This window comes from Caloenas nicobarica, chromosome Z (assembly GCF_036013445.1).
Source record: "Caloenas nicobarica isolate bCalNic1 chromosome Z, bCalNic1.hap1, whole genome shotgun sequence".
Classification (NCBI taxonomy): Eukaryota; Metazoa; Chordata; class Aves; order Columbiformes; family Columbidae; genus Caloenas; species Caloenas nicobarica.
In genome coordinates, this window is record NC_088284.1 from 13257094 (window position 1) to 13282871 (window position 25778).

General features: G+C 38.8%; 1 protein-coding gene across 1 annotated transcript in view; it reads left to right on the forward strand.

Annotated features, from left to right (window-relative positions):
• The window catches only part of PGM5 (phosphoglucomutase 5), a 67250-nt gene that overhangs the window by 3389 nt on the left and 38083 nt on the right, over positions 1 to 25778 (forward strand). The window contains exons 2-6 of the mRNA XM_065655483.1: positions 3752 to 3914; positions 6440 to 6586; positions 8728 to 8853; positions 11718 to 11908; positions 12818 to 12972. Coding sequence (XP_065511555.1) covers positions 3752 to 3914; positions 6440 to 6586; positions 8728 to 8853; positions 11718 to 11908; positions 12818 to 12972 — 782 coding nt within the window. The remainder of the gene's footprint in view (positions 1 to 3751; positions 3915 to 6439; positions 6587 to 8727; positions 8854 to 11717; positions 11909 to 12817; positions 12973 to 25778) is intronic.

Here is a 25778-nt window from a genome sequence, read left to right on the forward strand (position 1 = left end):
AGCTGAAGGTGGCTGAGCAGGCTCACCCTTCCACGGGTCACACAGTTGCAGCTGTAGCGAACACATTTAGGTAAGAGGCTGCATGCCATGGGAAGGTGGGGTAGTGTGCGGGAAGCAGGCAGAGGTCCCGTACTGGATTGCAACCAGCAGTTTTGCAAAGTGGGGTGGTAGGAGAGCATCTGAGGCTCTGTTTCCCTTTTCACCTGTGTCCTGTCAGCAGTAGTGTCCTTGCATCTTAGTGTCTGGAAAAAACAAGGTAAAAAGCCCCATCATTTATAACGCAGTTCCACTACAAATTAAATGCAAGAATTCCATTAGGCCCACCAACTGGATGTGGTCTCTCATTTTTGATGCAAGGTTGAGGATAGGTTTAAATAGGTTTAAAGCTGCTATATGTTGGTCTCAGTGACAGATCAGAAGCTGATGGTCATAGCAACACCCCAGATCATGCTGTATTGCTAGCAATGCTGTAGAACTGTGAGATGGCTGGGAGTTTGCCAGTTGTCTTCTTTATAATACCATGTTGTTTTCATTTCTTGTGGTCTTCCATGCAAATCTTGCCCTCCCTCCCTGGACCTGTGTGCTTGATATATTTGCTTCTACGTTCAGCATGGTGCTCAGTCATCTTCAGGATACTACAGTAAAAGATAGGAAGGCACAGCCCCGTGCTGTCCAGAATCTAATCCGCTTGCTTCATGCTTTTTCAAGTTTAATTGACTGAGGCATGTGGGAGATTACTGGGAAAAATAATAAATAAAAAGCATTAAGTGATTCCATGATAATCAAATGAATTGTCTGAAAATGCACAGCTGCAAGTGGTGTTGAATAAAAATGTTCTTGTAAAGCCCTCGTTAGGGTGACTATTCTTTCAGCTGTAACAGTTTGCTGAGGATCATAGTCTCTGTTTCTGCTGTTACTACTAAAAGCCGAGTGACAAAACATGACACAGGGACACAATATTAGAAGAGACATTACATGCCTGTGATCTCATAGCCATGCAAGTTTTTGAATTCCAGTTTTTGAAATCCGAAGATAATCTTTCCACACTGTGAAACTGTCCAGGATTTCCAGAAGGATATTACTGGAACTTTAATTTTGAGTCAGTACTTGGACATTATTTGGTTAGTGTTTTAGCTCAGATTGCAAGAAATCTGTAAATGTGTGAGTTCTTTACATAGAATTATTTAAATGTCGGTTTAGTATTTGGTTCAGAGACAAAATGAACAGTGTCTGGGCCAAGAGAGGATGAGGTTATGCATTCTTGCCACTGAAACAAAGAGAGCAGAGGAAGGTGGGTAGCATGTGTGCACTTCTGAGGTCTGCATTGTCCTTGGGGATTTTCGTAAAAGCACTGAAGACCTTCACATAAGGTGAAGCTCTTGGCAGTAGTCACTGCAAATAAAATATCTATGTGGCATTCAGGTAATTTCACTTTCAGCATCCTTAAGTTAGAATACTAAATATTCCAGTATTTCTACATCATATAAATGAGCATAACAAATAGCATTGTGACAAATATTGAAGGCAAGGCAAATTCCTCCTGTTCCTATTAATACTGAGCATCCAAAGAAAGGGAAAACTGATTTGTCCAACATCTATTGGACAGTAAAAAAATGAAGATATGGTGAAGAGATAGTGCAAGGTAATTTGTGCGTTCTGAATAAACTAAGGATTCTACTTTAAAATAAAAACAATTTTGGTGTGCATAAAGGCAAAAATGTAAACCTCAGTAAGAAGAAAAGAGAACATGTGCTCATGATAAGCCTGTGTGCAAGTATAAATGCATTTATACCTGAGTTCCTCAAGGTAGTTTGGGTGTTATTTTCAAGCATTTTGCAAAATGTAATTCCTGTCATCTTCCTTGTGCTTAACCATACACAATACTGTTTTAAGAGCTGGCACTCATCTCTGACAGCTGTATTTGGAAGACTGAGTCATTGCCCTAGCTTTCTACGTGCTTCATAGTTTAAAAAAAGGAGAGACAATATTCAAAACAAACATTTTCAGTATTTATTTTCATCATGATTTTCTTTCCATAATAAAGGTACATGGATAGACTGTTGCATAGACTGGAAGAAAGTTTTTTAAAGTGTGTTTCGCAATGTTGTGTGTTTTTTCTAATGCTTCAGTACAATTGGCAACAGTTATTAAATGACAGCATTAATACAACAGTCTTGCAAGACGTGGCATGTTGTCCAAAAGCTGCTTCATGAACTGAAATAAACCATAAAAGGACACACTCAAATTCAAAATAATTTGAAAAAAAAAATCTCTATTTCTCTTTCAAATTATTGACATGGCACTGGTTTAAATTAAACAGTAAATTATGTGACTAATGGAGAGTTTTCTTTCTTAAGCTTGATTCTAAAAGTGTGTCATGCTAGAGCTCCTGGTGATTTCAGTGCCTGTCCTGATGGGTGGAGTTTTACCCTACACATTTTCTGAGGTAAAAGTGTGTCTGTTTGTTGTCAGCTCATATAAACTAGAAATGCTTCTGCTTTAAAAAGACAAAAAAAAAAAAAAAAAAAAGATACATCCTTGTTCCACAATGTAGGAATTGCATTTCTGTGATAACAAGTAGGGTTATATAAAAAGTATTTTTCAAGTAGTTTGGTGTTCAAAACAGTTGAATAAATAAAATGTAAAGGTAGCATTTGGAGATTTAAAAGAGTTTTAAAAGATGGGAACAGCATTACATAAAGCTGAAGACGTCTGATCAGTAAGAGAGATACCCGTTTTGTTCTCTAATCAATGAAATAACATTTAATCACTTGCTTCACTTGGCTTGGAGCTAGGCATGGAGGAAATATATAATACCTTTGTTGTTGTTCCTAAGGTCTGTAAATTATGATAAATTGAGAGATTTACAAATACATACCGTTTCCCAGGAGCTGAAACTCTTCTGTATTTCTTTGTAAATACATTTCTGGTTGGCGCCTGGATTATTTATATTGAGCTGAAACCGTAGTATCCGTGTAGGGCATGAAGGCAAGGTTTTGAAATTGGAACCTTGCAGTGGAACTGCACATAATACCAAACACATTGAGTCAGTGTTTAATAACACCACCTGAAATATTTTTTTCCTTTGAGGATGGTGGGAACTTCCCCCGCTCAGCTGTGCCCAGGGAAACACACCCTCTTCATCTGGGATGGCCGAGGAGTCACCCATGGCTGAAGGAAGAGCTCTATAGTTTCTATAGGACATGACATCCAGGGGTGTCTTGGTAACAGAGGGGTGTCTCACAAAGGCCACAGCTCGCAGTACATGGCGATATTTGTGACTGCAATGAAAGGCTGCTCCATGAAAGGCAATCTGGTTGCTCTGCTCTTTTGTGCTAGTTAAACCCAGACCCTGCAAACTGTATCCACACAGTCAGCCCTAAACTATATTGATATGTGAGGGGATTTACTTGTTCATGAGTGTACCCGGAAAGGTTTGACAGCAGAATCATAGACCACTGCTGTTCTTGGGGGCTTTGCAAATCACTACCATGGCTGTGCTCTCGCTTTACTGTCAGTACACAGGCCACTGAGGTTGAATTTGCCAGGATACAATATTTTTTGTCAGCAGTCCAGATTAGCATGCAGCCAACTCATGTACATACATTTCTCTGCAAAAGAATAGGTTCCATACTAGGAGTTCAAAATTTCTACCCAATACATGTATACCTGTATATTGTGTGTGTGTTTATTTTTTAATTTTCGAAAATTTGGTACCACTCAGAGTACTTTGACTTCTTTTTCCACCTAGATCGGCAGATTGGTTATTGGACAGAATGGTATCTTATCCACACCAGCTGTTTCATGTATCATTCGGAAGATCAAAGCAGCTGGTGGAATTATTCTAACAGCTAGCCACAGTCCTGGGGGACCTGGAGGGGAGTTTGGAGTCAAATTTGAGGTTGCCAATGGAGGTAGGTTTTTTTTTTTAAATAACATATTACAACATTGCATCTTGGTATGATGACAATATTATGACAAGGATAACTAGCTAACTTTTAACTACTACATTTTTAATTTATTCCATTAAAACTATGACAAATACATGCATATCCTTGTTTTTTCAGTCATAGGAATGTATTTGTTCACATGGATCTGTACAATAAGCATTAAATGTTCACTGAATACCTTGTGGTAGCTGTAACATTTCTATAAATGAGGATTGCTATTCCATTTTTATAACATTTTATGTAGTCTGCCAGATCATTGTCACAGTTCTGTCCTTTTATAAAGACGCCTGTGAGGGAGCTCTGTTTCGCTCATATTTCTGTGGTGCTTGTCGTGGCATTTACTTCAAAGTGCATAATTTCAGAAGTGCCGTAAGCAGTGTAACTCATTGTCTTGTATGGAAGAAAGCACTTTGCATGTTTACCCAGGAAATAACTGTTCTTATCCAGGGAGAGGGTTGTACCATTTTAACTGTTGCAATTCCACTGCTGAATAATGGAATTTGTATCTATAGCTAATGTCTTGTTTTCCAAAATCATCAAGCTAACACGTGTCGGTATGTTATACATTATGTATGTTTCACGTTATAGATCTGTGTATACCCATAAAACATCATGGTGACAATTGCTGACACCTTGTGTACCTCACACATGTAGAGTGCTTTCCACATGGAAAATCCGAAAGTGGTTTTACAATAATGTTTCCTTCCACCTTTTGAAGGTGGGAAAACTTGAGAAGGGGATGCTTCTCCCTTGTCCCTTGTTTAACTGAAAAACGTGCGTGGTGAAACCAGTGTGATGTTATAAACAGAACAGTCTTGAATCCCAGAGAGATTAAAGGGACTGTGTAAGGTCCCACAGTGAGAAAGCCAGGGTCACAGCACGGGCATACCACAGCCAAACCATTAAATCCATTAGCACTCGGTAAACTTTAAAACACCACATACACCTAAAATCTGTGTGATAAATGGGTAACAGTTGGTGGGACATTCTTTTTAGTGTGCTTTGCCTTTTTAAAGAAAATTCAAACAGGCTATTAAGCTTTAAATATGAAACACTCCTCAAGCACAGGTCACAAGGTTCAATTATTTATGATGATCGCTAGGGACATGATGAAAAGTAGTTGGTTTAAGTTGGAGCTGAGAAAATGCGTGTTAAGTATTAGGCAAGGATTTTGAACTAGGAGAATGGTTAGGCAGCACAACAGGCTCCTAGGGAAGGCTGCTGTTGCTGTGCATTCTCGCCCAGTCTGTTTTGCAGATCCACGTTGGGCAGAAGTGGTTTGTTTCTATAGCAGTAAGAGAGGATGCAGAGCGGTGCCGTGGGATCTCCTTTGCTGGAAATACCAGCAGACAATACATCCATCTGTCAAGGATGATCTGGAGCTGGCGAAACCTGTCCTCACCCCTTGGATGGGTTTGGACTAGATGAGTAAGAAGTCGTTTTCTAAGCTAAATGAAGAGTTAAGCGACTGTTACTTGTTGTACCAGCTCAGACCATCTGGTACACTGCATTTGAGATGGAACACACTAATATACATGGCAGAGCTGGACTGGATAGAGGAGCATTGCTAGAGGAGTGGGAAGTTAGCACTGGAAAGGCAGAGGCTTTGGATTAGAAGGGAGAACATGTAAAAGAGAATAAAGGAAGTAATTTTTCAGAGTGGAGATGTGACTTTATTATGAGCAACAAAGAGTTCAGATAAGCCAGAAAGGACTTGTTACTCAGACTCAACTCTTACACTACATATGGCATAGCTCATCTGGTAATTTTTGCATCAAGCCTGCAAGTTCTATCTGATTGACAGTAAAGCTTTAAAAATAGAGCCAATCTTCAGGATTTGGCAATAAAAGTAATGCAGAAGATGTGATTTCTGTTTCTGAATGGCCTAACTGTTCCGGATCATAATTGCTTGTTAAGCAGTTAAGGTATTTTGAATTCTAACGAAGGTACATTTCATTAAGTCTTTGGAGAAAAAGTGTAAGAAAACAACACTGGCAAACTGGTAAGACTTTTGAAAATGATAATTAATGAAATAATGTGAAACACTGGCTATCTCAGCTTCACAGGTGTGCATTTGCAGAAAACCCTATGAAACACCAGAAACTGCTGCTGAAGGGCAGGCTTTCCTTTAATATATATGTTGAGATTCTGTGTAGAGTAAAAAATTACTTTGAGCAGTAACGCCAAACAAAGATGGGTTTTTTTTGGTTCCCTCATGTTGCCTGCCCTTGATGATGATTGATTTAAATTCTCTCTGTGAATCAAAATGTTGCGAGAAATGCACTGTATTTCCATGTTATATTTTTTTCAAAATATATTTTAAACCTGTCTTACACATAAGAAAAGACCTTATTTACTATAGTTCTTTGTTTGGGCTTATTCCTTAATAACGCTGATATATTCAGAAAAGTGTTTGCTATAGCACTAACTTTTTAAGTAGGGAACCTTTGTTTAAAAAAAATGTCCCACCACATTTGTTTTTCTTATAGGACCTGCTCCAGATATGGTTTCAGATAAAATCTATCAGATCAGCAAAACCTTGGAGGAATATGCCATTTGTCCCGATCTCAGAGTTGATTTATCCCGCCTGGGAAGACAGGAATTTGACCTGGAGAACAAATTCAAACCTTTCCGAGGTGTCAATCTTTGCTTTTATGCATGCTATATTCATTGATTCTAAATATTAGAGTTGCTGCAGAATGATAATGGGTAATTACTTAAACACAACTTTAGTTCTTCAAAACTTTTTCTAGAAGTTCTCAAAAGGCAGTATCAGTAAGTATTGCATTTGTTTTGCCCATAAAGAAGCCAAGTTAGGGACTGTAAATGCATCAGACCTCACCATTTAGCCAACTATCTTTGCTAAGACAATATTTCAGACACTGTAAAAATTTGTGTGGTCTCAAGAACTCTTCCTCATTCTTGATGTCATAGAATTAAAGCCAGTTTATTTTCCACCAAAATATTAGTTTTGGAGACAAAGTGCATTTTGGTGAGTAAAGGACATGTTTGGTGTTTTAGACAAACAAAAAGCGAAGAAAATCCAACTCTAGTACCACTCTGGAATCATAGAATTGCTACAATTTTAAATTTTGTTTTTTCAACTTTTATATCTCTCCAAATTGTATTTTTCTAAATGAAAATGAGACACGCCCCTCCAACAGGTAGTATAAAAATAGATGAAAAATAATTGCAATTTGTCTGAATGTTTTTCTAAGGAAAAATAATTTCCTAATCATCTTTTTCCAGAATGCATCATCCTGGCACAGTAGAGCTGCCAAGGAATGCTACTGAAGCAATGTAATTGCCTTACAAATGCATGAATACATAGAATTTACGCAGGTCTGAATGCAGACTGAAAGTGCAGAAAGAATGAAAATATTTTAAAAAGTATTTTAAGATGCTATCTGATATATATAAAGCTTGTTGCTCAGTCGTATGAACTAACACCTGTGAATCAAGGCTACAGAGATGTTGAAGCAACTGAGAGTAAACCAGTTGGATTTGGCAGGGGCTAAAATAAATTTTAGACTTTAATTCAACATGCGTTTTATCTTAACATGTGTGAGCAGCCCCACTGAAGTTGAGGCATTTGTTCATATGTGTAAAGCTTAGAGCCTGCTTCAGCTTTGTTAGGAGCAAAGCATAGAAGATATGTAGTAATGTAATTTACTGAATCCTTGAGGCTTTCAGCATATACTGCAGAAAGAACAAATTTTCAAATAGGTTTTATGGGCTGTTTTTCAGCCTTGAGAACCGTTTTTGTTTCTCCATTCACGTGTATTTCCCTGACCTATTCTAAGCATTTTTCTCAGGTTCAAAAAATGTCTGTGTCATTTTCATGTTATCCTAAAGAAGAGCATTAGGGTGAGGTCAGTGTTTCTGAGGAAAACTGGCTGATACTCTAAGTAATAATTTATCTTGTAACTAAAATATTTCAAGGTACTAATTTAACCAGATACAAAGATGTTTATATAACATAGGCTTTTAAAATTAATTAGGAAAATAATACATTCCAAGATAACTGAGAAACATGGCTTTTGTCAGTTGTTTGGTTACTTCTTTCATTATGACAGACTTACTTTCATCAATTCATTTTAGTTTAATGTTTTACATCCAAAAGAACTCAAAAAATTGAAGCCCTCTACTTTGATGAATTTAGAATTCAAATTAGTAAGACCTTAGCAAAAAGCAGATATTGTATCTGAGCCTAATTTTCCTAAGTCTGTGGGATATAAAATGCAAAAGTATAGTGGTAGACTGACAAAAAACTGGAGACAGATATTCTACGTGCCAAAAATTAGAAGAATAGGATGTATGTTTCCTGGTGGAGTGGTGCAGATAGATCCTACTGTCAGATAGAAGATTAGAACATGGGGCTTTATCTCAGCGTGGACTTCTTAATTCCTCTGAGAATAAACCTGCTTAAGCTTGAAAAGTTTTTCAGTTATGTCGTGAATGACAAATAAAGAGTTTACTTTGATATAATGTACTCCCATGAGTGTTTTCAGTGGAGTAGGAGCTGTCACCTTATCTCTCTGCAGTCCTTTAGGGGGCAGAACTGTTGATCTTTGCAAGGCTTAAAGCTTGATGGTGGCCATAGTGAGATCAGTGGGAAGTGTTGTAATTCGCCTCCATGGGCTTCAGAGCAAAACCATATTATGTAGAAGTTGCATACCCTGATTTTATTTCATGTGCATGGCTAGTTGAAGTGTGCTGGAAGAGTTATTTTCCCACGTATGAACTGTAGTGTTCTTTTTCTACCTAATTTTTCTAGTGGAAATTGTGGATTCTGTGGATATCTACCTGGGTCTCCTTCGAAGCATCTTTGACTTCAATGCGATCAGAAGTTTGCTGACCGGACCCAACCAGATTAAAATAAGGATTGATGCCATGAATGGAGGTATGAACTTAAGTTGTTATCGGGAAAAAATCATAGGTACGCTGCAGTAGTTTCCCAATGAACACAGAGCATATAAAGGTCAGACATTTTAGAAAGGTTAAGGGTAGTAAGAAAGGATTCGAACATTGTATTAGTAACAAAGGCAATCTTAACGAGTTAGGTCCCTTATTATGCAAAGAAGTTTATCTTTCTCGATAGAGAATAAGTGAATTGTCCAAGAAATGTTATCTTTCTGCATTTGGAAGCAGGCAAGATGAGGTACTCTCACCATGAGAGTTATGAAGTATGTTGCAGTGTGTAGTAACCAAGGAGGTTACAAGGCAATCTCTACTAAGGGTGAATTCTAAATGGTATAAAATCGTTTAAGTATGAATAGGTTGTACCCAAAAGTCCTTAAAGAGTTGGCTGAGACCTCTGTCTCACTAGTGCTGTTAATAAATTTCAGTGTACTGGCGGCAAGATGAAAGAAAGTGTCACAGAAGACAACAAGAGTACTACTTTAGCGCCAATATTAAAAAATTATAAGCTGTCTCACTTGGGGAAACGTAAGTCAATATGAGATCTATTTTAGGCCAAATAATGAAAAAATAAATAAAGATTTCTATAGATAATGACTTGAAGAATAGGAAGGCAGGCGATGCTGTCCAACCTTATCTTACAGAAAACAAGTTCCATCAAATAAACCAGGTTTCATTGTTTAATGGGATTACAAAATCAGACTGATAAAGGGAGCTGGATAGACTTAAGAAGCGTTTGTAACGCATTTTACTTAGTACAAGTTGACAGTTACTGTTCAAAACATCGTAGTGGGTGTACAATCAGTGTGAACACAGTTTTGCCAGGCTGTAGCAAAAGGGCAGCTGGTGTCTGTGAACGATGCAGAGGGAGCAATGAGGAAGGCACTGCCTCCTGTCAGCTACAGGGCTGGAGGGAATGTTACCCAAATAGTGTGTAGAGCTTTGATGTCCAGATCTATAACTGGGTGTTGAAAAATTCTACACATGGTCAAAAAGATGTGTAGTCTTGCTCAGGGTTAGAAAAACTAATGCAACGCAAAAAAATTAAAGGACAGAGTTTGTTTACTTTGTTTAAAAGGTGACAGAGAATTGACTCTATGACTTTGTATCTTAGTGGCAAATAGCAATAATACACGTAGTAAACATACAGTAAGTGTATACAAGAATGATTGTACAACAAAGTAAGCTTTTTTTTTTTTCCTGCAGAAAAATTATTTTCAAGTCATCTCTTCCCAAAAATACCAAAAAGAATGAATAGCGAGAAGTTCAGGCCAGATCAATTCAAACTGAAAAGTAGCTCGTATTTATGGCTGACTGATTAAGCACTGGAACAACCTACCAAAGACAGGCGCAGTTTGTTCTTTTCTTGGTGGCATCAGATCAAAAGCTTTTCTGAGTGAGATGCCTTAGACAAAAGTGAGTTATCAGCCACAATATAGTTGTAACTATGTGAACGTTAGAGAGGGCCATGTGTATACACAGATAAACTGTCTTCCAAAGTTCTAGCTCTGCAACTCTGGAATATGCTTTTATGCCTCTATATGTTGGTAGTTTAACACTGGCATAGAAAAGAGTTAATTCGTCAGGAGTTTACTATTGATAACAATTTGAATCGTTGTTTATTGTATTATTTTACTTGAATACAAGTTTCTCACCTCTTTTTACCTTGGGTTACAGTTGCTCCAGTTAGCAAGATTTGGGAGTAAGGTAGGAGAGGAAGAGAGAGCACGAGAGAGTGAGCTGTCACATGTGAATTTTTTACCTCTAAGTGACCTGTTCACATCTGCCTCAGGGATGCAGAGAGGTCAGTCTGTTGTTAGTGTCTGCTCAGCCGCCAAGTGCACAAGTGTAAATTTCATACACAAGTAGTGTTGCAGTTTCTTCACAGAAGCAAAGGGTTTCATTGTGTGATTGAACAATGTTCTGCACAGTTTGATCATGACTGCATTTCAAAGTACATGTGTATTCAACATCCTTTTATTTCTATGCTGAAATGATCTAAGTTTGCCATTAATTCTGATAAAATATTCCTTACAGTTATTTAAAATGAAAATTCATTGGTTAAAGGATACAAGATTATTTACTTCAGTTCAGTGGTTAAAATTTGCATGGGAAATTCCTATCAGGACAGAAAGAAAAGGCCCAAGATGTCAGTCTGGAATGCAAGTGAAACAAAATGCTGCTCCAAAATGGACCCAATTGATGTTTTTGGATACCCCTCACAGCATTGCATATAATAATTACAGTATATAATATCATGAGCTGAGGTCTTAGTTGGCCATATCTTTCACAAAGTAAAATGATTTTGGAGTTAGTTTTGAGAAAGTTTTTGTTTATTATCTACATAGTAGTAACTAAAATGTGGTAAAATTATTGGTGGAAAAACCTATTGTAATTTTAATATGAATTAGAAGGTTGAGGTAAGTTTATTTCCCATTTGTATTCTCCTGCTGTTTACTTTTCTTGCTAATATGTGTCAAACTTTTATTTGCATTCCAGGACACATAGAATAAAATCTTATTTTTATTCCAGCGAGGAAAACCCCTCAACGGCTATGGTAATTTCTTAATAATGGATAAATAAAACTTGCATCTTTCACAGTTCACTGGTTACTTTTTCACTTCCACTAGTGGGGAACTGTGTTTTTAATGCTGGATTGCCAATTGATTGTTTACTTGGAGGACAATCACATACTCCGCTGTGAAATAGTAGTTTGTCTTTTGTTGCTAGGACACACGTATAAAATGGTTGGAAGTACGTTTTGTATCAAGACTTCACAGTGCAGTGAAAAATGTGAATATCAAGCATACGCTTTTGTGATTGCATGGCAGATTTCTGTTTTCGCAGTTATGGGACCTTATGTGAGAAGAATTCTGTGTGATGAATTGGGAGCTCCTGCAAATTCTGCCATAAACTGTATTCCTCTGGAGGATTTTGGTGGGCAGCCTCCTGATCCCAATTTAACATATGCAACTGCCTTGCTGGAGGCTATGAGAGGTGGAGAGTATGGATTTGGAGCTGCTTTTGATGCTGATGGAGTAAGTATTTTGATCTGCCTCAAGGTTTTGCCATAGTTGTTTTGTCTGGGGTCAGATGTGGGACATGTAATTCTAATTCATTTGCTTTTCAGTAAGCCGTTGAAGCTGAAAGTGATATTACTTTCAGGTACAAATTATAGCATTTGCAACCCATAAATCAGACACGTATGTTGTAATTTGTCTCTGCAGATGACTGCAAATTGGGCAGGAGTTGAATCCAGAATGAGTATTCTTTAACTATTAGGCTGCTTTTATCTTGCACTGGTGCAACACTTCTCTGTGTAGGGAAAGACAGCCTATAGAGATAATATGGGCTTTTCACTATAAGTAGTAAAGACATTAAGTCCGTTTTAATTAGCATCGTAATTTGAGGGATTTTTAGCTAATTCAAGCACTGAGCCATAATCTCTGTTTTAATTTTTTAATGTCATATTATCAGCATTATAAACAGTGAAGTATTTCCAAAACAACTTTCTGCCCTGACAGAGTGGGAGAAAGATGGAAAGATTGTGAAGAACAGAGGCTGTTTTCTGTTGTCGGTAAAGACAAAACACCATCCTACTCCCTGCATAGCTTTTGTCCTTGGCAAAAAGATTCACCTACACAAGCATTCCCTGGCAGAAACAGACTGACTGAAGTAGCATGGAGGGGGTTGAAGCTACTATAGGCTGATCGGGAACTTTGATTTGCAAGGCTGGGGGAGTGGTGGTGTGATAGTGTGACAGTGAGATTATAAACCTGCCAGGATGCCAATAAATTATTCTGCCTGAAGAGGGATGTGAGTGAGTAAACCCAAAGCCTGTTCTTTTTTTTTTTTTTTCCCTTGTCTACAGTGCATCTAATAAAAGAAATTACCACTCTGCAGAATATAGGATTTAAGATGCTTTCTTGAATTTCTTGTCTTCCCAGGACCGCTACATGATCCTTGGCCAAAATGGTTTCTTTGTTAATGCGTCGGATTCATTGGCTATAATTGCTGCCAATCTGTCTTGCATTCCATACTTCTGTCAGATGGGTGTCCGAGGATTTGGCAGGAGCATGCCCACCAGCACAGCCCTGGACAAGTAAGATTAAACACGCGTTTGTATCACTTTGGTTGTTACGTTATTTATTTCCCTGGTTTTTACTTCTTAGCAATTACAAAATTGTGAAGTCTTTTGAGAAGAGCTTCTAATTTTCACAGTCTTTATGTGTTTCAGTGTTTTAACTAGTTTCAACAATATTTTGATCTTACCTAGACTGATTTTACCAGCCTTTACTTGAATGAAAATAGTTTAGGTCAGCCTGGGAAAAGAAATAAATAGGTTAAATCTTTTCAAGACTACAAATACTTGACTGGTAATTCCTTTTCAAAATAACTTCACTCTTTTTCTTGGTAAAATAATGCTTTACAGCCTAATCTAACAGCCCTTCTTATGCAAGTCATGGAAGTTTAAAACAGACAAAGTTCTGATTCAGCACTAAACAAGCATTAAAAAAACCCAAGCAAAAATGCCCTCTTATTTTAACTGGTTGAAATATATAATCTATCATGATACAAAATTCCCCAGAAGGGACTTTGAGAAGTTGTGGTATCCATTCCCAGTTCCAAACAGGTTAAAAGTGTATCTAAGCTATTTCTGCACGTTCAGTCTGCTCTTAAAAGATTTGCCGAATGTGCATCCTGTGTTAGCTGCTGAATTTTTTCAACAAGCCTCAGCCATGCCTTAGTGTTTGGCAAATATCAGCATAAGAGGATTAAGCTAAATGTTATTGCTTATATATTCTATGTGGAAAGTGTATTTGCTGAGACAACTGTGTCTCAAGTGTTGATCTGGTTGCATAGCTTTACTACCACAAGAATGATTTGCTGCCCCTATTATATGTGTCTAATCAGGAGACAGTAGTTTCAAAGTGAAATGTAGCTTCTATGAAAAGACTGCTTGTTCTTTGAAGAGCAAGGATTTCAGGGTGCTTCTCTATTCAGGACATTTCTAAAATTTACTAAATTCAGAGTTAGCAGCTTCCTCTAATGCTTGGCAGTCTTCAGGGAAATATTCCTTACTTGTAGGTGGATGATCTAGTTTAAGGAAATATGGTATGGTCAGGGTTTACTGGATTTTGTTTATTCTGTTTAGAGATCCCAGAATCTCGTAGATTAAATGAAAGCTACTATTGTATTAAAATACAATATAAAATAAATAGAGGTTCATTTTGGATGTACAACCCAGGATGTCTGCATTCCTGTAAGACTTGAAGACAGTGACATTTGAATATGTTTGTCTGTCTTATTTTGTTAAAGTTGGGTAAATATGTCAGAAAGTAGTAATGTACTGAAGTTCCCTTCAATAACACTGTGACTATTCGAATGATGTTTACTTGACCTTCTGGAGCACAGATTGTCTCATAGCGATTGCTGCCTTATTTAGTTCTGTGGAGCTATGTCTGATTATTAAATAAAAATGAGCAATTGATAATGATGGAAGGATGTAATTATTTTCCCATCTATTCTTTCAAGTATTTAGTATTATGAAGTTTGCTGTCTATATCCAGGACACTTGATTTTTTTTTTTCTGTTGTCCAGAAGATTTAAAAGTTGCATGTTTTCAAAGTTGCTCAATTTTGGTTTTAGATTCATTTATATGCATGACAATCCAAACTACCTGAATTTTAATTTTCTTTAAAAATGCCATAGTGTTGCCTAGAAATTCTCATACTTTGGTGGCCAAAATTCTATAACCTGCTTAACTTAAGACTGCCAGTGCTGAACTCACTCACTGAAGAGCCCAACTTAGGCTTGAAATAACATTCAGTAGTTCATCTTAAGCAAGTCACTTTTCCTATATATTGGCTAGCTACATGGACTGGAACACAGGAGTATAAGAACCACTTCCTCAGAAGTTCACTGCATGAATTATTGAGCCATCATGTCTTCCAGGTTTCCCATTGAAGCCCACCATAAGGAACTGATGAACTTCGAGGAAAGGTGGTTGTCTATAAGAGGTATTTTTCAGTAAGATCGTAGCATGTCGTTGTCTGAAATCCAGTGTATTGCCTGAAGGAGTGGATAACAGAGAGGTTGATTCTCAGTGTAGGTTTCATGTTGTACTGAATTCCAGTTTCATGTATCTATAAACATAAGGAACAGTTTGACTAGCATCAGTGAAATCGTACAGTGGGTGTAAAACAATATGTGTAAGGCATTTATGATTCCATTCCCATGCACTAATTAGCCAACCTGCAGGAAAAAAAAAGCCTTTTGGAAGGACAAGAATATCTCCATTGCAATGAAGCAAAAAGAAAAAAATCAAGATTAAGCAATTCTATATTGAATTAGCACACGAGTATAAGGCTTAGTATTAAAATTCTAAGCCCTTAATCTGTACTTATGCAATAGGAAGGGAAATCCCTTTTCTTCCAAAATGTGATGTTTGATACCAGACACCATGTTGTTTAGTTTGAAGGGACAGCATCCCTTCTATGTTTGCTGCTGCATATCTCAGCTCCAGTATAGTAAAATCAATAAGGAAAATGTTTTGTACTCTGAGTAGAAAATTCAGAAAAGAACGGATAGTAAAATCAATAAGGAAAATGTTTTGTACTCTGAGTAGAAAATTCAGAAAAGAACGGATAACACTGCTTGCTTAAGTTCTGCAGTAGGTTTGAGGTTACTGCTTACTACTGTATGCTTTAAATCTATTGTCCTTTCTGTTTCTTGATCTCTTTTATTCCTTTCTGATGGACTGGTCTGGTGTGCTCCAGGGACAACTGTCATCAAACCCATTTGTATATCTACCTGTAAAGCTCATGCTTCAAGCTCATGCACTGGAAATAAAATGTTAAAAATTAATTTAAAACTGTACTAGGAATGTTAATTCTGGCAGAAAAGAAGTAATTGCAGAGTGGTGGTGACTGGAAAGGATGCCTAGACATCATCTAGTTCAGCACCCTGGTTCAAAGCAGGGTCAACTAGAGCAGATTGCTAAGGGCCATTTCACTTGTGTTTTGAGTAACTCCAAGGATGGAGACTCCACAGTCTTCCTGGGCAACCTGTTCCAGTATTTCACCCCTCTCACAGTAGAAAAGTTTTTTTGTAAGTAGAAACAAAACTTCCTGAATTTCATTTTGTGCCCACTGCATCTCATCCTGTCACTGGGCACCATTAGAAGAGTCTGGCTCTATCTTAAGTCCTCCCCCAGCCCACCCAACATTTGATATTTATGCACATTGATAAGATGTCCCACCTGAACCTTCTCTCTTCAAGGCTTACCAATCTCATCTCTCTCAGCCTCTCCTAGCATGACAGCTGCTTCAATCACATAGTCACCTTTGTGGCTCTTTGCCAGAACTGCTTCATTAGGTTCGTATCTTTATAGGAAGCCCAGAACTGGACTCAGGGCCCCAGATTTTCTCACCAGTGATGAGTAGTCAGGAAAGCTACCAATTCATTGCGACCAATGCTTTTCTAATGCTACACAGGATGTTGTTGGCCTTTGATGTAAGGGCTTATTGCTGGCTTATGGTCAACTCATGGTCCACCAGGACCTCAGGTCCTTTTCTGAAGAATTGTTATCTAGTTGTTTGGCACCCGTTATGTATAGGTGCCAGGGATTATTCCTTCCCACGTGCAGGGCTTGGTATTGCCCATTGTTGACTTCCTGAGGATCCTGTTTGCCAATTTCTCCGGCCTGCTGAGGCATCTCTAAATGGCAGCACACTGATGGTGGTGTATCATCTGTAAACTTGCTGAGGTTGCACTCTGTCCTATCATCCAGGTCATTAATGAAGATATGAAACAGTACTGGCCACAGTATGGATGTATGGGGGACACCCCTGGTGACTGGTTCCCAGCTGGATTTTGTGCTGCTGATCGCAACCGTTTGAGCCTTGGAATTCAGCCAGTTTTCAGTCCGTCTCACTGTCAGCTCAACTATTCTATGATTCATCATTTTGGACATGAGGATGTTACAGGAGAGAAAGCTGAAACCCTAAGTCAGGGTAGACAATATCCGCTGCTCTCACCTCATTCAGGGAACCAGTCACCTCATTGTGGAAGGCAATTGGGTTGGAGCTGGCTGGAACTGGCTGTGTCCAACATGGGGCAGCCCTGGCCTCTCCTCACAGAGGCCACCCCTGCAGCCCCCACTGGCAAACCATGCCATGAACACCCAGTGCAATATCTAAAAGAAATCCCTTAAATACTTCAGTATTTCTTTTCTATCTAAACCGTCATGCATTCAAATTAGCATTTTTTCCATTTGGGGTGGTAGATGCATGGTAAACCTTTCTATATACAAAGATTAAATGGTAAGTTTTGTTCTTATTCATACCAGTCTACATCCGTGGGCTTCATAGACATGTCTCACCTTGCTAGATTTAATCTTGAAGTATGGCAGCTTGAGTTAGTCTTCATTTGGCCTTTAATGCATGTGCAGTACCATTCTGTTCCATGGGAGTGTTGTTTAAAATACTTTGAAAAGTCTTTTTTGTTAGTGGATTAGAAGAAATAAATAAAGGAAAAGGACTTTCAGGTCAACTGTTATCTACGTCATGCCATAGTATGGACAAGAATAGGAACAACACTTCATAACAAGGCAGGGAAAGCACACTAATAAACAGAGTACTTAAAAAAAGGTTTCTGCTGCGCTGTTGAGTGCTGATATTCCTTATTTTCTGTATTTTGTTGTTCTAACACAAGTAATAGAGAAAAGGACATGGCAACATTTGTAATACTAGTTGCAATAAGATAGCAGAAATAGTACTTAGTAAAAGAAAAGAAATACATTCTACTTGTCAGTCTTCCTGAAGAAGCTGGGAAATCTGAACTTCAGGTCCATCTAACTGGGATTTAATAATACAGTCACTGCTCCATAAAAAATTAAAACACTGGGAAATCTTTTCCCTACAGATGTTACCAGAGTAGGGAAACGGAGATAATGATGGTCAAAAGGATCTTGTATGTGAACATCCCTTAATTTTTTTTCATGACAGAAAGATGGATTCTGCAAGAAATATTTCATTGTATTTGATGGTGTCATCACAGTGTCTCTGGGATAACATTTCTTCAGTTATCAGAGCCCTGCTGTTGTCTGCAAGGTGTAATTTGATTTGTGTCTACAAAATTAATCTCCTTATTGTAGTGTACCACCCTGCTTCTGGACCGCAGTAATAAGAGTAGCTCTCATGTGACAGAATTGGATCAATTTCTGTTCACTTGACTGCTGTCTTCTGAGGTCGTGGGCCTCTCTCCTGAAGTCTGTGCTAGAGAGCAAATGAAAATCATCTCTTCTTATGGTGTGTCCATATTGTGTGTCCATAGTTTAGCCTAAGTCATTGTACTAGAGTTTTTCCTTAGCTGTAAAAAAAACTCATACATAGTACTTGAAAGAAAGGATTTAGAAAATCTGATGCTTTGTTCTCTTGTGTGCATGACGATAGGTTGTTTAAAAGTTTTTCACAGTGAATTATTAAACAGAAGGAAGCGATCATCCAGAGGACACTAGATGTTGCTTACGAATACAGCATTAGCAAATGGAGCAGTGGATTACAAGAGAATTCACTCAAGATGTTTAACATTTATATGTGTTTGCTTGAAGTGACTGCTGGAATATACTAGTATATACTGTAGGGAGAGTGTAACACTTGACAGGAAACATCTGCTTTAATATGCTCCAGTATCAACAGGATTGTGGCAGTACGTCTCCAGCCTTCAATTCTCTGGTGATATGTACCCTTAGGTGCGTATTCTTTTTTCTTGTGGGGAATGTGAAGGAATGTGTACCCTGTTCAACAAAGTATTATTTTTTCATATCCTTGTATTCTGATTTATCTGATGTCTGCAGAACAGCAAAGGAAATGAAATACTGTGATGTTAGCTAATGGCCTGCAAAATGAGAATCACAAGGGCAAGTAAAAATTGTTTCTGTAGGAATTGTGAAGCTGGGTGTGTGTTGAAAATAGCAGTCAAGTTGGTACAGGAAAAGAGGGTTGCTGAGAGAATACTGCTGTGGCTAGCATTATCTGAGACCTTAGTTCTACAGCCAGGTCATTTCAACAGCATTTAGGTGCTCTGATTTTATTAATTATATACTATATATGTAAAACATATATTGTATATCATTGTATGATATACTACATATTATTATATTAATTGATAGAAGGGTGAAGAAAGAAGGGCTGACTGTTCCTCTGCAAGTGGTTCCCAGGGTCTGGCACCAGCAAGGGCCGTGCTGTTGGGCATCAGTTGTCTAAACCTGCATCTCAACCAGGGAATGCAGACCCAAGGAGACCTGCTTTCCTCGAAGCACTGGACCCTTCCTATATGTTTCTGTTGAGAGTTGTATTGTTCGGTGTGCTTCTGCTGCTTCTTCATGTAAAGCTTAGTCTTTCCTCTGTAAACACTGGAAAAAGCTTTTGGATGAATTAATGGACAGTGCCTTTATTGCTGTTTAAGCAGTAACAGTTAAAGAAACATATACCTCTGGCTAGGGAGAACAGCGCACCACATTCCACTTGCGCCTTTGTGATTGTTTCCTTGAATTCTTCATTTACAAATACTGCATGGATTTTTTTGTCTGTCTTTTCTTGTGAATATGTAGCTTATTATTTCTTTGCAACCATTGGCTTTTCTTGTGAATTGTTGATCAGCTGTTTTAATGAAGAAGTTTGTGCCATAAGCAGGATCGGCACTGTGCCTTTCTTTCTCTACACGGACATCCTTTACTGTTGAGTTGTAAGGGATTCTTTACGCTGGAAGACTTTTCCAAGTTATAAATTCATCTTTCTACATGGTCGATACTGCATTCGCTCTGTGACTGTGATTTGTTCAAATTATGCCAGTCGTGACCTCACCCTTTTTATCTTCCTTCAGTAGGATAAGTCAATCTCACTTTCTCTTATCTGGAATAGGCTTGCTGTGAATTTTTTAAGACACCTCTGTCAAACTAAATCCATGTCATGTACAAGCAGTTTTTAAATTAGATGGAACAGAAGGACAAGTTCTGTTCTGGAATGCTGCAGAAGGACAACTGCATAAAGCCTTCAGGAATATAATTTAATATGTTTGAAACATAATACAAAGTTGTTAAGCGCTGTGGTGGGAAAATTTTTCAGGATTCTAAACTTTTAAAATAACATTGCAATATTAAAAACAGCAATACATGTCCTCTAGCCTATCTAGTAAAGAATGGTAGTTTCTCTGTATCAGCTTTCAAATATATTATGCAGCTAAATGGTTTATTTACACAGATATGACATGTTTTAAAAGATTTGTGGAGAAAAAACAGGTATCATTACAAGACATTGATGTCCATTAGCTGTGCCTCTTAGTTTTATTTCTACAATGTGCTTGTAATCTAGCTTTTTTCCTTTCATCCCTGGTTGTTTTTTTAAGCAGTGGAGGTGATTTATCATTGCAAATATTTTCAAGGATATCTTTAAGGAACTGTGTTTGTGTTCTTGTTATTTTCTTTGATGCTGGATTTGATATGCTTTAGTATAGTGTGATATATTTGGCTGTTGCGAGCCCACCGTATTCTTAGCTATCCAGTGTTTCATTATCCTAGCCTGCACTGATGAAGATGTGCTGCCCACTGTTGGCATGGCAGGCTAAATTTTGCATATATGTAGGGTCAGTGTTTATTCTTAACACTTTTCAGGACAGCAGTAGTCAGACTGTCAGATACTTTCTCAGCCAAAGATGAGAATGAACCTCTCTCAATGTATTGTGTGCTTTTAAACTTTCCAGGAGAGGATGAATTGATACTGCATCTGGTGTTCTTTAGTGGTCACATTTCATTGCTCATGAGAAAAGGACAGAAAACACATCGGTGTCTTGTGAAATATCAGTAGAAAACTCTGTGTTGTCCTATATGGGTTAATGGCAAGAGAGGCTGGGCAGTCCTGGGGCTTACCTCCTTTTACTTGACAAAAAAATCAGTTTTGGGTCTGAGAGGGATTCACTGGCATGTTGTGAGTCTGCGAGCAACTGATCCCTATTAAGAATGGCAGGCTGCAGAGCAGCCTTGCACAACATAGAACTCGTATTTGTAGTTAGCCGCATGCTGGCCTGTGCCAGGAGTGGACAGCTATGGCTGCCTAGCCTAAAATGAGCAGAGTCATCAGTTGTGCAATGTGCAGCTTTCAGCACTGAGTGCAGAAAGGTGCATTGAAAGCTCTCTCGATTTAAAAGGAAAAGATGAGTTGAAAACTATGAAATACTCTGTTTCCAGCTTAAGCTTTGGCTGCAAGTGAGGTCATTTTGTCCACCAAAGTTAGAGAAAACAAGATTTAGTCCTTGGTGGGACATAAATATATCTTGTAAACTTGATTGACTTGTTAAGAAATATATTTATTTACAGTTCTCACAAATAAACATACTTTTGTCAGCACTTAAAATGCCATGTGTGAAAAATCACCTGAGAAAAACTTGTTGCAAAACATTCTGAGCCGGCCTTGCACTGTGCAATAGACAGATGCTGGATACAGAAAGTCCACGGTTTTCTCAGTGCTGCAGTGTCTTATACCTCAAAAGTATACAGCTATGAATAAACAGCAGGAATTCCTACAAATGTCCTGATAAAGTCCAAAAGCATGAGGAAGTTTGCAGTAATGAATTACAGAAGACTTTGTGACTACTAAAAGAAAGTTTGAGATAAAGGCCCCTTGTTTTTCAAGGGCTTATGCAGTCTTATTTTTTGCTTCAACCTAGAAAGGCTCCCACGTGGATTAGCGTGTCTGAACATGCGTTGCCTGTGCTGGACAGCACAGCTGGTGTCAGCTCAAGAGCAACCTCTCCCATCAAAGGATTTTTTTGTAAGCGCGTGACCTTCATGGAGAAGGCTTCCTGCTGATTTCAAAGAAGACATCTCTGGCATAGAATTTCAAAACAGCGTGTTTAAAATTCTACATCTTATGTGTATTAAAGTACAATCTTCTGCTAAGTTAGTTAGATTGTTTACAAATTGAGAAGACAGGAAATGGTTCTTTACATTCTGGATGTTTTGAAGAAGATCTCTGATAGACTGTGACAGAGCCAGGATACTTAATATTATTTGAAGAAATTTGAGAGTTTTGTTGGAACAGTTCTTACTTTAAGTCATGTTAATGTGAATTGTCAGATTGATTTTGCAGGAGAAGAAACATTGTCTTCTGTTTTTCTTTTATGGGGAAATGAAAGAGACCTAAGATCTTTCCAATCTCAACCATTCTGTGATTCTGTAGTAGGAGTCCGCTTCTATGGCATGTTATATCTTCTTTTTAATTTTCTTTGTTTCTGTGAACAGTATCATAAAGCTGTGAAACTGCTTTCTTCCTTTCCCTTCACAGCCAAGTATCACAACCACAAAGAACACTAATCCTCACTCTCTGAAATCCACAGAGCAGTTTGCAAGAGAGAAAAAGCAGAACTAGCGTAAAGAAGGAAATCAGAAATCCAAATCTAAATGGCATGATTAGGGAGCTACTAGAATAAATCATGTCTAACCAACCTGATTGCCTGGGTGATGATAAAACAACTGAATCTGTTGATGAGTTTTCCGCAGCAGATGTCATTTATCTCCATTTTAACAAGGCTTTTGACACTGTGTCCCACTTTGTTCTTGTATCCAAGTTAGGACTTACAATTTGGATGGCTAGATGACTAGATAGGTAAAAGTCTCGTTTGCTGGTCAGGCTCAAGGGCCATTGGTAAATGAGCTGGTAAAAACTAGAGTACTGGAGGGGTCTTTTCTGTGACCTGTCCTGTTGAACATCTTTATCGGTGGTCTGGAGGAGGGGATGGAGGCCACTGTAACCAAGTTCGGAGACGACACCAAGTTGGGGGGGATCCCTGTTGGCATGCTGGAGGGCAGAGCTGCCAGTCAGGGGAACCTGGACAGCTGGGAGGAGAGGGGATGGACGAGGACCTGATGAAATTCAGCAAGGACAAACTGTGAGTCCTGCCCCTAAAAAGGCAGAACTCTACAGTGTTGCAGGCTGGAGACAGAGGGGTGAGGAACAGCTCTGCAGAGGCAGCCTGGGGCTCAGTGGACAGTGAGCTGGACAAGGGCCAGTTGTGTGCCCTGGAATTGGAGAAGGCCAGGAGCACCCTGAGCTGTGAGAATGAGAGCGTGGCCCAGAGAGTGAGGGAAGTGATAATTCTCTGCTCAGCACCCGTGAAATCACTTCCAGATACTGTGTCAGGTTTGGGAATCCCCACTACAGGACAGACATCAATAAACTGGAGCAAGTTCACCATAGGATCACCAAGACAGGCCCTACAAGGAGAGGCTGGGGATCTGGGTTTGTTCAGCCTGAAGAAGGATGGCTTTTTTGGGACCTAACAGCAGCCACTTGTACCTACAGAGAAGTTATCAAGAAGATGGAGCCAGGTACTTCACAGCTATCTATGGTGGGAGGACAAGAGGCAAGGATAATAATTTGAAACAAGGAAGTTGTTCAGTGTCCAACTGGATAAAGCCATGAGCAGCCTTGTCTTATCTCATAGCTGACCCTGCTTTGGCCAGTGGTTAGACTAAAGACCTCATCATAGTCACTTCCAGTCTGAATTATTTTATAATGCTGTGGCCTTATGAAGAGAACTTTGCTGGAGAGTCCGACTGCCACCAAGACTGTTGAGCCTGTCTGCACTCTTGCAGTCTTGTAGTTACAATGATTAACAACAAGGTGAGGTATGGAAAACTTTGATGTTGCCTTAAATGATTTACATTTTTTTGTTTTCTTCTAAACCAAGGAATTAGCCAGCTGGAGAAATCACACTGTTTTTTTTCCTGATCATTTTCTGAGCAATCCTGCTGACTCTGTGTGAGAGGATGGATGTTGTATTACAGGACTTGGGAGGTGAAGAGGCTGTGGAAGCAACCAGTAACTTCTGATATGTACCTGAAGCTGTTGTTTCTATTTTATTCAGACAATTCAAGGCACTGAAACCCCAATTTGAATTGCTGTCAATACAGAGTTTTGTACCACATGTTGTGGTTATATTCACATCTGGTTTGCATCTTTTATCTATCAGCATGGGCACAGTGCCTTTTGAACCATCCGACCTCATTGTAATAGCCCTAAAAAGGCTAGTGATTATGAGCTACACATATGCCTGAGTTAATGGACGGTCTTTTCCCTGTGCGTAGTTTATAGGATTTTTGCCTTTCTTGTAAAAGACCACAGGGTTTGTCAGTCATTAGTGATGACATGAGGTAGACTGAGGTCTACCTCAGTAAGTATCTGCAGAAGGATGTAAGGAGAATACCTCTCCCTTTTCTCCCTTTATCATGTCTCTTTTCTGGTATAATAAAACTCCCTGTCAGTGTCTATAGAATAAGAGAACTTACAAAAACATTTCCCCCTTGCCTTCGTAGACCATGTTCATTGCTGGAAAACTCACAGGTTTCATATACAGCAGTGACCTTGAGGCTATAACAGAGAATGTTTGAGGGTAGAGAGGTGTGAAAGCTTTAAGTGTTGTTCTTCAAGCTTTGGTTTTTGTTTGTTTGTTTTTGTTTTTTCCCATGGTACGCATTACGCATGCGTTACAGACCCTTCTGACATTTCATTGTTGCACTAAATATGAAGTTTTGCACATCCTTAATGGGACAAAGTCCACTACCGAAATTCATTGGTGTAATTTTTTGCTCACATTTGTCTTACATTGGTAGGGGAACTTCCTTTTCCAGGGACAGGCTTGCTTTAAGCAACCTGAGTCTTTTTATTTGTTTCTGTTCTTCCCATGCATTAAGAAGATCATTCTCCTACCTGCCTTATTCAGGAATCTAGGAACAGGGCAGGCTGCTAAAATGGCACAGTACAGCATAACAGTGACACCTGTTTTTCTGCCTTGTTTTGCAGCTTAACTACTCACAGACCATGCTGTTGGGAATGGGACAGACACAAGCTGTCTAATTCAGTCAGCTGCAGTCATAAAAAAAGTGGATAATATCTTTTCTAGAACAAGGCATAATCTTTCTGCTGCTGAGTCATGGCAGGATTTGGAGGCTAAAATAAGCTTTGAATCTTTAAAGGAATTACCTTTGTTATGTAAAAGCTTGCTGGTGTTGCTAGAAGTCATCATACCTGATCGCCATCCATTCCCCTTGTCCTTTAATTTTCTGGCAAGGAGGAGTTAACTTACTCTATAGGCATATGAATGCTGAAATAGTATTGAAAAGTGATTCTTATGTCTCAGCCAGAAAGGGCATGAATAACCTCAGGGATTACTGCAGTACATCTGGAGAGCGTGGCCACGTGCTTGCCAGATGGTTGGACTTTTCTTCATTGGTATTATGAACTCTGCAATCAGGCCTCAGATGGTGTGTGGATCTACAGTACATGTGTGTGCAATTTGTCACTGGAGCAGGCTCCCCAGGGAAGTGATCACGGCACCAAGCCTGTCAGAGTTCAAGGAGTGTCTGGATGATGCTTTTAGTTATATGGTTTAGTTTCAGGTAGTCCTGCGAGGAGCTGGGAGTTGGACTCAATGATCTTTATGACTGCCTTCCAACTTGAAATATTCTGTAATTCTAATTTCACCTCACAGGGACTCTGAGCACTGTGCCAGCTGGTTTTATTAATGTGAAAGACAACGTTCTGTTGGGGTGTGTTGCTGCCAAAGCACATCTCTCCTTCATTGTGTACTCATAGAAACGCTTGTGTTTGCTTGTTGTCTTTAGCAGAGCAGCTTTTGTCTGTCACTTTATCCTTACTTTTAGCACTGCCATATCTAGGTACTGTGTATGTGAACAGCTGTTTCTAATAATTCTGTTAGAGTTTGTGTGAAAGGGACATGAAGTTTTCACAAGGCAGGGAGTCACAGGCACTCTGTCCTAAAGGTTATGCTTCCTTTGGGAGTTGACTCTTGAAACATTTACAAAAGAGGGTGCAAAGTTATGCATTTTGG